This window comes from Curcuma longa, chromosome 13 (genome assembly GCF_044706935.1).
Source record: "Curcuma longa cultivar G26 ecotype Majalengka, Jawa Barat chromosome 13, ITB_CL_G26_1.1, whole genome shotgun sequence".
Lineage (NCBI taxonomy): Eukaryota > Viridiplantae > Streptophyta > Magnoliopsida > Zingiberales > Zingiberaceae > Curcuma > Curcuma longa.
Window position 1 is genome coordinate 4,339,626 of NC_133873.1, and position 13,311 is coordinate 4,352,936.

Genomic DNA, 13,311 nt, shown 5'->3' on the forward strand with positions numbered 1-13,311 from the left:
AAATTTAATACAATATTTTAAAAAATTATATCTACCATAACTAATATATATGACATCATATCATATTAATAAATAAATTAGAATTTTATAAATGAATTTTAAGGTGCAATTTCAAATTAAATTTTTGATTTTATCAATTTTATTTTAACAGTTGGAAGATAAGTTTAGATATGTGATATATTTTTAAAAATAGAAACTTTTGTATTAGATATAAATAAAAATAAACGTGACAAAAAAAGGAAGGATCTTTTATTTAAACACATGGATCGGACAAACCAGCTGCTAAAAATAAACTGCGGGCGCCGCCGTCGCCGGAGGGCCGCGCGCGCCTATCGCCGCACCGCGACGGAGGCGGCGGTGGGTACTGAGGCTGCGACGAGCGACTTGTATATCTCGACGAGCGCCTTCTCGTCGTACTCCTTCGCCTTCCGCGCCGCGAAACTCAATTCGTGATCGTCGCCGCCGAATCCGTACCCTCCGAAGCCGTACCCGATGCCGACGGGGACCGCGTCGGAGAGCCCGAGCATAAACCGCACGTAGCCGTCGCGGATCCGCTTGAGGAGCCTCCGGGGTGAAGCCGCCTTCCGGAGGCGCAGGAAGACGAGGCGCGACGGGATCTTGATCCTCCAGAACCGGCGGCCCCGGCGGGGATTCTGTTCGCGGCCGAGGCGGTGGTAGCCGCGCCGCTTCCAGTATTCGGCGACCCCGGCCCTGTAAAAATCCATCTCCTCCGCTTCCGCCTCCGAATGGATCTCGCTTTAAAGAAGGCGAGGAAGGAGGAGCATTTACAGATGCTGAGGTAACGGGTGACCTTACCTCCTCCGCAGTCTTCATGTTGCAGCAGTTCGAATAGTTAAGTTGGCGCCGGTTATTTAATTGGGCAGCGGTCGGGGCACCGCCAAATCACGGCCATCGAATCTATCATAATATCCAAAATTAATGAATTACAATTCATTAATATTTCATAATTTATTACAAGACCCCGGCCCTGTAAAAATCCATCTCCTCCGCTTCCGCCTCCGAATGGATCTGGCTTTAAAGAAGGCGAGGAAGGAGGAGCATTTACAGATGCTGAGGTAATGGGTGACCTTACCTCCTTCGCAGTCTTCATGTTGCAGCAGTTCGAATAGTTAAGTTGGCGCCGGTTATTTAATTGGAGCGGTCGGGGCACCGCCAAAATCACGGCCATCGAATCTTGATGTTAAAAGAAGTCGGATGGCATAATTGAGTTGGTTAAATCAAATTTGTAAAAGAAATCAGGATGTCAACTGCAGTTCTCGATTTACCTCCTTATAAATGGTAGAGATCCCTGATTCCATCTTTTTTGCAGAAGTTAAAAGAAGTCGGATGGTATTAAAAAAATCAGGATGTCTTCTCCCAATAGAGATCTATGCTAAGAAAAAACTCAAAATATCAGAAGAGAACCAAATTCGAAAGTGTTCAATTTATTCCAAGTAGACTCAGTATTCATAAGGTTCACTCATCTAAATTCAAATATACTATTTATCAGGGCATAAGAGAGTTCGTTCGAGTCAAAAAATAACTTATGTGATAGCAGTGGATTTGACAGAATGAAGAGTTGTGTTAGTTAACGGTGAAGTTATCAATATAATTATCTCTACACTACACCCGATATAAAAGATCAAATGAAAGATTGTGTCAGTTACAAATAGTTATGATAAAGAAAAGTGATTATTAATTACTTTTTTAAAAATCACACTTGAGTATGTGAGGGGCACATATATTCCTTGCATTAAAAAGGTTACGATTGTCAGTGTTAGTATAGAATCAAAATATTTTTACAATGATATTATATATGTTGTTCATTTTAAATCTTCATGGTTTTATTTTAGGGCTCAATTTAAAAGATCTCATACCAATAAGATTTCTTCCATCTTATATACTATAATCTTTTCCATCTATTTTTAATGTGAAGATTTTGATTCTATTCTAACAATCCTCCCTTCAAACAAAGGACCACTCAAACTCTCCTATCATAGTCCGAGTTTCGAACTCTCCCTACTAGGAGCCCCTCTACTATTATCCTCATGATCTGGGTCCACTCTCCTTACTGAGAGCCCCCTACCATTATCCTCATGGTCCGGGTCCAGATTCCCCCTACTAGGAACCTCCTAGCATTATTCTCATGGTTTACCCATGGTCCTATTTTCCCGGCTACCTCCTTCATTTTTCTAAAGAAATTCCATTTATTTATTTTTCATGATTTTCACGTTTAACCTAATACATCTACGTTAATTCTGAAGTGAGGGGCCCATTCGAATGTCATGTCGTGGCGGCTAATGTACTCGGTTGGTTTCTTAATTGCTTCATCGGTCCAATAAATTTAACACAAGTGTCCGGAACCAGAGACCCAATTGCTTATAATATTGTATTAATTAAATTTAATACAATATTTTTAAAAAGTATAACTACCATAACTAATATGACATCATATCATATTTAATTCCTTGATTCAATAATGATTGATAAACATCATTAATTTTTTTTCCCGGGGTCATGGTGCCGCGGTAGGACATCCAGGTTGTCACCTAGGCACCCGCGGTTTAATCTCTAGCTACAGGAATTTTTCTCCAAATGAGGATCGCAATCAAAGGATGTTGAGCATTGGGTTGACCACTGCGTATGCTTTCCGATTTACCCTAGTGGCCTCCAAATAGGGATCACAATCAAAGGATGTTGAGCATCTGAGTTGCCCGTTGCGTGCGCTTCCCGATTTACCCTGGTGGCCGGTGAGAAATTTCCGTGGGACCGAACCTGTCACCATTAAGTCAATCGGACTAACTGGGATTATCATTGATAAACATCATTAGCTCAACGAAGAAGAAGATTTAATAAACTAATAAATATTAAATCTAGAATGAATTGTCCACGAGATCTTAAATTAACTAGAAGACAGTGAAAAAAAACAATAAAATTGAAATTTAAGATGATTCAATTAACATAGTGCAGAAAAGATGAATTTAATCATTGAAACTTCCTTTCCTACATTCCTTCTTTTAATTAGCACTTTTTATTTGTTTAAGAATTGAATTTTTAATATTTTTACAGTGATTTAAATCAATTTTCAAAATTTTTGAAATTAATTTTCAAAAATTGCAAATCAATTTAAACTAAAAATAGAACAAACAAGTCCAAAAGTAACCATAAATTTAGGTCAAACAGAGTAGGCAATGAAGGCCTACTAATTACCCGATTGATCTTCTTCAACTCACTTTTTATTTATTTATTAAAACTCACTTGTGTCAGTATATTTTTTAGATTTTAAAATTTTTGACCATCAAATTAAAAGAGCTTTACGGAGTAATGATATTATTATTGAGTGAATATCATATCCCTAATTTATATTAAATTTATTTAAAATTATATAAATTTTAAAAAATTATAATAATCTATTTAGGGTGTGAAATTAAATTGGAAATTTTGGTGAACGTTAAGGAAGTGATGGACCGAAAAGTTAGCGATGGAGAGAGATGTAGCACTCACGTTTTTGTTTTGTTTTGTTTTTTTTTGTGCGTGTTCATTCTTATCTATAGAGTCAGTATTATAGAGGAATATAAAAGAATTAATGGAATATAAGATAAGAATACACCAAGTTTAGTTGATTTATTTCAATAAAAGGTGGAATCTGTCACTTTAGCAGTCCTACATGATCGCTCCCATTACCATTTGTGAGAAGATAAATCAAGAAGCTGCAGTTGGCCATGACGGAGGAGGACATTGCCTCGACTTCGTCGAGATTCGATCCTTGTCTACTTCAGCAACTCTGCTCCGTCGCAACCAACTTAATTATGCTCCGGGAGCAAGTTTAGTTGATCCACACCTTTAGGGTGTTACATCTCAGATTTATGTATGAAAACATCGTCCACTATCCTTTTCTATTTCAAAAATCTTCACCACTCTAGTGGTGAAGAAACTTCTTATATATTTGTAAACAGTAAAACAGGGGTGGCTCAAGTCTCTGGGAGCCCTAGGCAAAATTTTTTAAAAATAATAATTATTATTTAAAAAAAAATTCTTTTATCTTTTTTTATTCAGATTTGAGACCGACAATAGTGGATTTAAAATTTTTTAAATAAATTAAAATATTAATTTTAAAAATAATTTTTTAGCTTTTTGAGATGCAAAATTATTAATTAAATTTTTATATTCATTTTATTTGTAATTTCTTTAGCAGAAATCATAGCAGATATGAATCCATTTTCTCTATACTCATTCAAAAAAAAAATAAGACCTTTTAATTGATCTAATACAACAGTAATATTCATATCTTTATATTGTAAAAATTTACTAATAATATTAACTGCGAATAAGATTACAAGTTTACAACAGGAATCATTGATAAGAAAATAAAAAATTAACAGAAGCATAAAAAAAAGATTTGATAGGGAAACAAGGAAGACAATACCTTTATATTTTAAGATTATAAAAAAATCTGTAATAAAAGATTTTAATTCTGATCGTTTCTCTCCTTACACCGCTTGTGATGATCTCGAAAATATCTTGAGGAGAGAAAATAAGCTATCAAATAAGTAAAATGTTTGAAATTGAGCAAAATATGTTATTAGGTTAATAAGAAAGGAAGGAGAGGAATATAAAGAAACTAGTAAAATTAGAGTTTTAAGAATTGAGAAATATTAAATATATTGGAATTATGCCAAAATCTTTATGAAATCCAATGACCATGCTAAATCTCTATAAAATCCAATGATCATGCCAAATCTCTCTAAAATATAATAAAGATATTAATAATTTTTTATTCTCTTACAAAATATATATATATATATATATATATAATAATTAATATTTAAAAACAATGGGGCCCAATTTATTGGGGGCCCTAGGCCTATTGAACTTTGAACCTTCGTCTCTCTTTTATAGAGTCGGATCTACCTTTTTCGATTGACCCAACAACTCTATTCGATCGATTGAACATTGGTTAAACATGATCCGAAGATTGATCCTCGGGATCTGAAGATTGAGTCTCACAATCTCATCATTATCATATTTTTCAATCAACTGAACCTCTTATCAGTCGATCAGAACTTTCAGTCACCCGAATCGAGCTCGAAAATCAAACTCGATTACCCGCACCCATTCAGTCAATCAAATTGGTTTTTGATCAACTGAACCGACCTTCCGACAACGTGATTGGCTACCCCTAATCGATCAGATCGACTCTGGTCCAATTCGGACCAGATTCAATCTGGTTCACTCTGAACTTGATATGGATGCATCCGGTTGCGTCCTTCTACTCTCTAGTCTTACCTTCAACTCCAACTTCCTACAAGATAAGAATACAAATGCATACAAATACAAATAAACAAACCTTAGTCTACTTGACCTATTAGTTTACTTACCTCTTACTCATAGTTTACTCCTCTAAGTCTTGTCACTACCTAGGGTTCACTCTTTTAGGATTTTTCCTTTACCAAGCATCTAATCACCCTTGCCATGCTTGGGCTTTACCTTGTCATACATCCGGTTAACCTTTGATCTGTCTAATTTCTTCTCTTGCCAAGCATTCGGTCACTTTCGACTTACTTAGACTTCTCTTTTGTTGGCCATCTGATCAACCTTGTTGGATTTTTTCTTTGTCAGTTATCTAGTCAACTTCAATCTGATTAGACTTTCTCTTTGCCTAGGTCAACCATGATCTATAAAGACTTTTTACTTAACTGTCAAATATACAGTCAATATTGATATACTTAAACTTCTTACTTACTTTCTTCCAAACATCCGATTACTCTTAATTTATTTGAATTCTCTCACCAATTTAGTCAACTTTAACCAACTCATATGATTTGTCAAATATCAAAACTCTAGAGATTGATTACACTAACATAAAACTTCTACGAGTACATTGGTTTTGATTTGAATTGATTTTAATATGGAAAAGATCATTAATAAAATTTGACACATATTCACTAATAGTCATACAATATTTATATTTTAAAATTTTAGACATAGTGAAGTTAGGAAAACCTAGGAACATAATGATAAATATTGTTATTGAGTGAATATGAAATATCTAAATAATAATTCAGTCAGTCTAGTAAATTTATGTCTATGGAAATTCAAATTTACCAAAGTAAATCGGGAAGTGAAATATGAAATATCTAAGTTCAATAGTAAATTTGTGTCAAATTTACTCAAAATTATATCAATTTTAGAAACTCATAACAATCTACTTAGGGTTGAAAGTGACCTCGATTTAAATAAAATTGACTTTTAATTTTAGATTTATCAAATTCAATCCAAGACCATTATATTTTGTAAGATTCTTTTGAATTTCACCCCATATTTAATCCAATATGATTTAAAATTTTTATAAGAGAGAAAAAATACTATTAAAATTTCCATGGTGAATGAGATTAACACATGTACGAAGGGAGGAGTAATTTCAGAAAAAAGATGTACGATTTGATAGATATGAAATTGTGGTTTGTGATTTTATGTATCCAAGTTTAATGATGAGCTTTTTAAATTTTGGATCCTTGTCGCAATAGATTTCCGTCACAAATTTATGATAGAAATCTGGACCGTTCGATTTTAAAATCAACGGTCGATCGCTAAACTCCTAAATCATAAACCCTAAATTCTAAATCCTAAATCCCAAAACAAATCACCCATTCAATCTACAGTCTGGATTTAATCTTAACTTTAAAATCGAATGGTGCAGATTCCCGTCATAAATTTATGACGGGAGTCTATTGTGACAACCAGTTTTTTTTTAATTTAATAATTCACTTTTACAAAATCTGAATGTATAAAATACAATGTACACTTATAAAATTCATGGTTTGTATCACTAAAATTCAAATTTAAAAATATTCTAAAAATTTTGATATAAATTTAAAAATGGTTGGTCGATCACATTCCATTTTCTACACTTTATCCACTAATAAATGGATCCCTAATAATTCCACTATCTCAAGTTTTCCCTTTTCCTTTTGTTTTTTAAAAAATAAATGTACTTTCGAAACCTAATCCAAATTAATCAAAATTATCTGGTCCAGGAAGAATTAAGTATCCCTTTTTTCCAGCTACCCGACTTTCCTATTGCCAGTTTTTGATTGGGTCCATCGGTTCTGAAGTACCAACGTGACGGTATATTGTGGGTTGTCGAAAAACCTTTTATAAAATAAGTGGGCGTTAAGTGGGCTCCATAGCCCACACCACAATCGTGAGACGTGTCGGTGGCTCCGCGGACAGGCAACACTCAATCTGAATTGACTTAAATACCCTCCTCATATCTTCGAATAACACGTAGAGTGAATGGGTGATATCGGGATTTGGAAAGTTGTGTGTATGTGTATGCGGGTGTGATTTATTTAATTTTCATTTTTATTTTTTATAATCTACACGGCTTTCTTCTAAATTATATATATATATATATAAGCAAGTTGAAGTTAAGCAAGATTCTGAGAAACCTCGAATGTTCCGTAATGGCGAATTGGGGATCGGCTTGATCTACGGCGATAGGGAATTTTTAGGGTTTATGCTGTCCATTTGAGGGCTTCGTTTGGAGGATAATTGACAATGCCGACCACGACGGTGGCGACGGCGGCGGGGATGGCGGTGGTGTTATATTTCCTCTTCAGCCGGCGCCTGGCTTCGGCGAGAGCAGACAGGGAGGAGGAGTGTGGCGGAGGGGGAAGAGTAACCAAGGTGGGAGGGAGGACGGCTGCGGCGGGGAGGAGGAGGATCTCGCGGAGGCCGGCGCAGCCGCCGGCGACGTGGCGGGAGGCGGTGGCGACGTTGGCTGACACTCTTCGATTTACTTACTCGGAGACGCTGGGGAAGTGGCCGATAGGGGACTTGGCCTTCGGGATTAAATATCTGATGAGGCGGCAGGTTAGCGCGTTTGGATCTCTGTGGATCTGTCGATCTTTTCGTTGTCTGCCAACAAACAATTTTTATGACTGCGTTTAGTCCTTTTGGATCTTGAAGTTTTGGATTTCATCGATTGTATGATTTCAGTTTGGTGTTTTTGTTATTTCTTTTTTGATTTTTTTATTAATTTTTTGTTACAGAAATTGTCTGCTTGATAGGCTAAGAGTACTACTGTTTCTTACTCCCTTCCTAATGAATAGTTACTGGTAAGGAGAAGGCTGGTAATATTTCTGGAATCTGCCTGTATTGAAATACGAAGAGGAGACAATGTTTGATTCGACAACAATTTACTTTTTTAAATTTTAACCAATAATTCCCTCCCTTTGCTCCACCATATGATTCAGAGAAATGAGAAAAACATGCAAAATAATAACAAAAAAACTTGGTAATAATAAATTAGTGGCTGAATGAAGTTCGTAAGGACGAAATCATCACACTACCTGCTGATGTTATCGATAAATAGTGTGGTCATGTTGATCCTTGTAACAGAATTAATTCTATTTGGATTTATGCCTGTGTTATCTTTTTGTTTCTCATAATAGGCCAGTCAAATTCTACATTCTCTAATATGTTTCATACCTTTCCAGGGTAACCTTCATGTTGCAAGTGTTTATGCTGGTAGTGATTGCCTAGAGCTCAAAGGTCCTGACATAATGGCGGAGTTGATTTGTTCATTAAGGCTGGTGAACCTCTGCTATCTTTTCTCAAAAAGACCATTCCTGAATTTTCTTGAATCTGGTGGTTTTTCCAAAGAAGATGTACTTCTGCAAGAACCCAAGGCAGGGGTGAGTAAGCATTACAATATACTGGATAAGTGCATATTAGTTCTTCTCTTTATCATATTGTTTAATAAAATGTTCAGAAAAGATAGTTAGATTATGATGGTATTTATTTGTTACTTTAGAGTCTGTGAAATTGCCTTTTGGCTTTTAATCTTATTTTGGTGCTTATTATTTACTCTCTTTATGCAGCTTTTGAAACCAGCTTTTACAATATTAGTTGATAGGGAAACTAAATGTTTTCTTCTACTGATACGTGGAACTCATAGTATTAAAGACTTAATGAATACAACCTACCTAAATATCTTTGGGCTGAGGCTGTTAGTACAGCCTGTTATGTACAAAATAGAATAACTATAAATAAAAATCTAGGAAAAACTTCTTTTGAAATCTATTATAACAAACAACCTAATATAGGAAAATTTACATCTAAGGTTGAGGAAGGTATCTTTGTAGGTTATTCCCTTACCAGTAGAGCCTATAGAGTTTATAACAAAACTACCCTAAGAATTGAAGAAACTACAAATGTAAAATTTGATGAAAAATCTAGCCCAAATGACTCTAATCAAACCACTTACCAACCAATTGATTTTGTTAGGTCCAGCACTAACCCAGATGAAAACCCAACTGAGGACCAAGACCATGATCTAATTGAACCTGAACCTGACCTGAACCTAACCAAACTAGGACTGTCCGTGTTAGCTCAGCCCACCCAACTGATCAAATCATAGGTGATCCAGAACTAAGGGTTCAGACTAGGTCAGCCTTTAGAAACCTTAGCCAGATTGCTTTGATTTCCAAAATTGAACCCAAGTCTATAGAAGAATCTTTACTTGACCCTGATTGGATCATAGCTATGCAGGAGGAGTTAGCCCAATTTGAACGTAGTCAAGTTTGGGACTTAGTACCCTTACCTAAAGACAAAAAGTTTATTGAAACCAAATGGGTCTTTAGAAATAAACTTAACGAACAAGGTGAAACAGTTAGGAATAAGGCTAGGTTAGTTGCTAAGGGGTTTAGCCAAGTAGAAGGACTTGATTATGATGAAACATATGCCCCTGTAGCTAGACTTGAGTCCATTAGGATGCTTTTAGGTTATGCAGCCCATAAGGGATTCAAGTTGTATCAAATGGATGTTAAGTCAGCCTTCCTAAATGGACTAATTAAGGAAGAGGTTTATGTAGGTCAACCCCCTGGTTTTGAAAGCTTAGAACACCCTGACTATGTTTTTAAACTTAAGAAAGCCCTATATGGACTTAAGCAAGCCCCTAGAGCCTGGTATGAAAGACTGTCCAACTACTTAGTATCTAAAGGTTTTAACCAAGGTAAAATTGACCCAACACTATTTGTTAAAACCCTAAAAACTGATATTTTTATAGCCCAGGTATATGTAGATGATATTGTATTTGGCTCAACTAACTCAAATTTCTTACAAGAATTTATAACGTTAATGGAAAATGAATTTGAAATGAGTTTAGTAGGCCAATTAACCTTCTTTTTAGGGCTACAAATAAAACAAACTAGTGAGGGTACCTTTGTTTATCAACAAAAATATACTAAAGAATTACTTAGAAAATTTGGAATGGATAATACCAAAGAAATTAAAACACCTATGGCTACCAATCAGATCCTAGATAGTGACCAAAAAGGCAAACCTGTTGACCTTAAGTATTATAGAAGTGCTATAGGTAGCCTACTTTACCTAACTGCAAGTCGACCTGATATTCTCTTTGCAGTTAGTATGTGTGCTAGGTATCAAACCTGTGCTAAAGAGTCACATCTAACCCTAGTTAAAAGAATATTTAGGTACCTTAAAAGGGACAGAAAATTTAGGAATTTGGTACCCTAGAACAGCCCAGTTTGAACTTATTGGATTTTCTGACTCAGATTATGCTGGCTGTAAATTAGATAGAAAAAGTACCAGTGGTGGATGCCAACTTCTAGGACCTTCACTAGTTAGTTGGTTCAGTAGGAAACAACATTGTGTTGCCCTTTCCACCACTGAAGCTGAATACATAGCCATGGGTGAGTGTGTAGCCCAACTACTCTGGATGATGCATACCCTAAAAGACTTTAACCTAGATTTTAAGAAAGTTAAAATTTTTATTGATAATCTAAGTTCAATTAATCTAACTAAAAACCCAGTCCACCACTCCAGGACTAAACATATAGAAATAAAACACCATTTTGTTAGAGATCATGTAAATAAAGGGGAAATTGAACTTAACCACGTTGAATCTAAGGCTAACCTAGCTGATATATTTACTAAACCACTTCCTGAATCTGAATTTAGCAACTTAAGAAGATTAATAGGAATGTGTGTTGTAGACTAGGACTGACCGGATCACTCTTACTTTTTGAAAAATTAGCTCATAAATTCTGGTTTACACTTAGCTCAATTTTGGTTAATTAGCTTGAATTTTTTTTAAAAAAAATTTTAAACTTGATTTTTGAACTCAGACTTTCAAAAAGTCATTTTCAAACTTAATTTTAATTTTCAAAATTAATTTTAAAACTTGATTTTCAAAAGTTGGTGGACTTAGCCTAAGCTCGACCCCTAGACCTGCATGAACCTATAGATTTAGAAGCCGCATCTCACAAAGCACATTAGGTATAACTTGTTTGTGTTTGCCACAACTTAGAACAATGTGAGATGCATAGGGTATTGCCTGGACTTCAGAATGCTTAAGTCTGTGCATCGTAGCAAGTCTGGGCGTTAAATACCACCTTCACATTGATCAAGTCAAGTAGTCTTTCTGTAAACTTAAGCTAGACACTAGTGCTTGACTTGACTAACCTAGTGAAAACTACTATCCTCTAGATAGTTAGCTAGTAACTGAGGTTAGACATCCAAAGTGGGCTAAAATTCTTACTTGGTTCAGGGGGAGTTTGAGTCTAACTTTCTATACTTTGTATTCTAACTTTTCAAATAAATGAGTTAAACATTATTTTAAAAATAATTTTGGAAAATTTATCTTTGAAAATAGTTTTGAAAATTTATCTTTGACTCTCCCTCTGAATCAGTTCAGAACCTTAGTCTATTTTTAAGCACTTGAATGCCTATTACTTGAATGTCTATTACTTGAATGCATGTTCTTCATTTTTTTTGATGAATGCCAAAGGGGGAGGGTTATAAGGTTAAGAGTTAGAAATTAAAACAATTAAAATAACCCTGATTTTAGAGCATGTCATTTGCATATTATGTCGTTACTTATTGCTTTAACATGTTATTTTTCTAACTTTAACCCAGGTTGTCATTGCATCAAAAAGGGGGAGATTGTTGGTGCAGTTTGCACTAACGGTCAAACTCAAGTTTTGATGAATGACAAATAAGTTAAAGTTAGGTTTGTTGTGGGTTTAACCTCTTTACTAAGTGTGCAGGGTCGAAAGACTTAGAACCAGACACCAGGCTGAAGTCCAGGGTGGTTGAGCCCTGGCAGGAAGTCCAGTTGGGTCCGCGGAGCCTGACAACTGGCCGAAGACCAAGTTGGTTGAGACTTGGCAGAAAGACCAGGGTGGTTGAGCCTTGGCAGGAAGTCCTGGTGGGTTAAGAAGTCAAGTAGAGCTGCACGAGGTAAGTGAGGTAAGTCACTGGAGGAGCGAACCAGTGAGGACGAGTCCAATTTTGGACTTTAGGCGCGGTCCAACTTAGACCCACTTGGGTGATCTAAGTTGAGTCCTGGTTAGATCCTGGTCTGGATTGACAGGATCTAATTAATTTTAAATATTCTATATTTTAGTATATTTTATTATTATACTAACTCTATTTTATATGATTTATTTGGTATATGGATAAAATTAATTTTGCATGTGAACTCTACAAAATTAATCTTCATTATTATTTATTTTGTTAATATGAAATTTTATTAAATGATAAAATTATTAATCTATCTATAATAAAATATTTAAAGAGAATAAAATAAATATTATTTAAATTATTCTTTTAATCCTGGATAAGATAAACTGCAATGCGTGGATCAAGTTTTGCGTTTTTTTTAAACATTTGCAGATCTGGATAAACTCAATAGTTTCTATATAAAGCCTTGGTCAGTGCATGAATTGCTACAACTTCGACCAACGTCATTCTTCTGCGGCAGACCCGAGCTTCGACACGACCACGTCCAACTTCTGCCGGAAGATCACCCCAACATCCGAGCGCATCCAGAATTTTCTATTGTTGGGTAACGAAGTTTTTTTTATATTTATTTTCGGCACTTATTTAAAAATCAAAAGTGTGGGGTTGTCACACTTTTTGATCATTGTATTCCCTACTCTACCAGAGTTTTTGTCTGGTAGAGGATTTTAGTGGATTGCCCACAGGAAAGGTCCAAGGGACCTGGGCCTTCGAGTAGGAGTCGTCGACGGCTCCGAACGAAGTAAAAAATTACTTGTGTCTTTCGTGTTTTCATTTCATCGCTTCGTATTTCTTATTTTCCGCTGCACGCTTTTCAAAGCACAAATTTTCTAACTCTGATTTTAAACGAACGAATTTTTAAAAAGCACGTGATTCACCCCCCCTCTCACGTGCACTCGATCCTACAAATATCCCTCACCGAGGGAGGGATACGGATAAAGAAAGGGTAGAAGCCCGGAAGGGTATCTCCTGGAGACTAAGGGA

General features: G+C 35.6%; 2 protein-coding genes across 2 annotated transcripts; one reads left to right on the plus strand and one right to left on the minus strand.

Annotated features, from left to right (window-relative positions):
• Positions 1-238: 238 nt before the first annotated feature.
• LOC141844599 (uncharacterized) lies at positions 239-765 on the minus strand. The gene has a single exon (XM_074732645.1). The coding sequence runs from the start codon at positions 723-725 to the stop codon at positions 330-332; it is 396 nt and encodes a 131-aa protein (XP_074588746.1). The 5' UTR covers positions 726-765; the 3' UTR covers positions 239-329.
• A 6,677-nt stretch (positions 766-7,442) lies between these two features.
• LOC141843916 (uncharacterized) lies at positions 7,443-9,047 on the plus strand. Its single transcript, XM_074731936.1, has 3 exons — positions 7,443-7,875; positions 8,502-8,699; positions 8,886-9,047. The coding sequence occupies exons 1-3, from the start codon at positions 7,561-7,563 to the stop codon at positions 9,045-9,047; spliced, it is 675 nt and encodes a 224-aa protein (XP_074588037.1). The 5' UTR covers positions 7,443-7,560.
• The last annotated feature ends 4,264 nt before the right edge of the window (positions 9,048-13,311 follow it).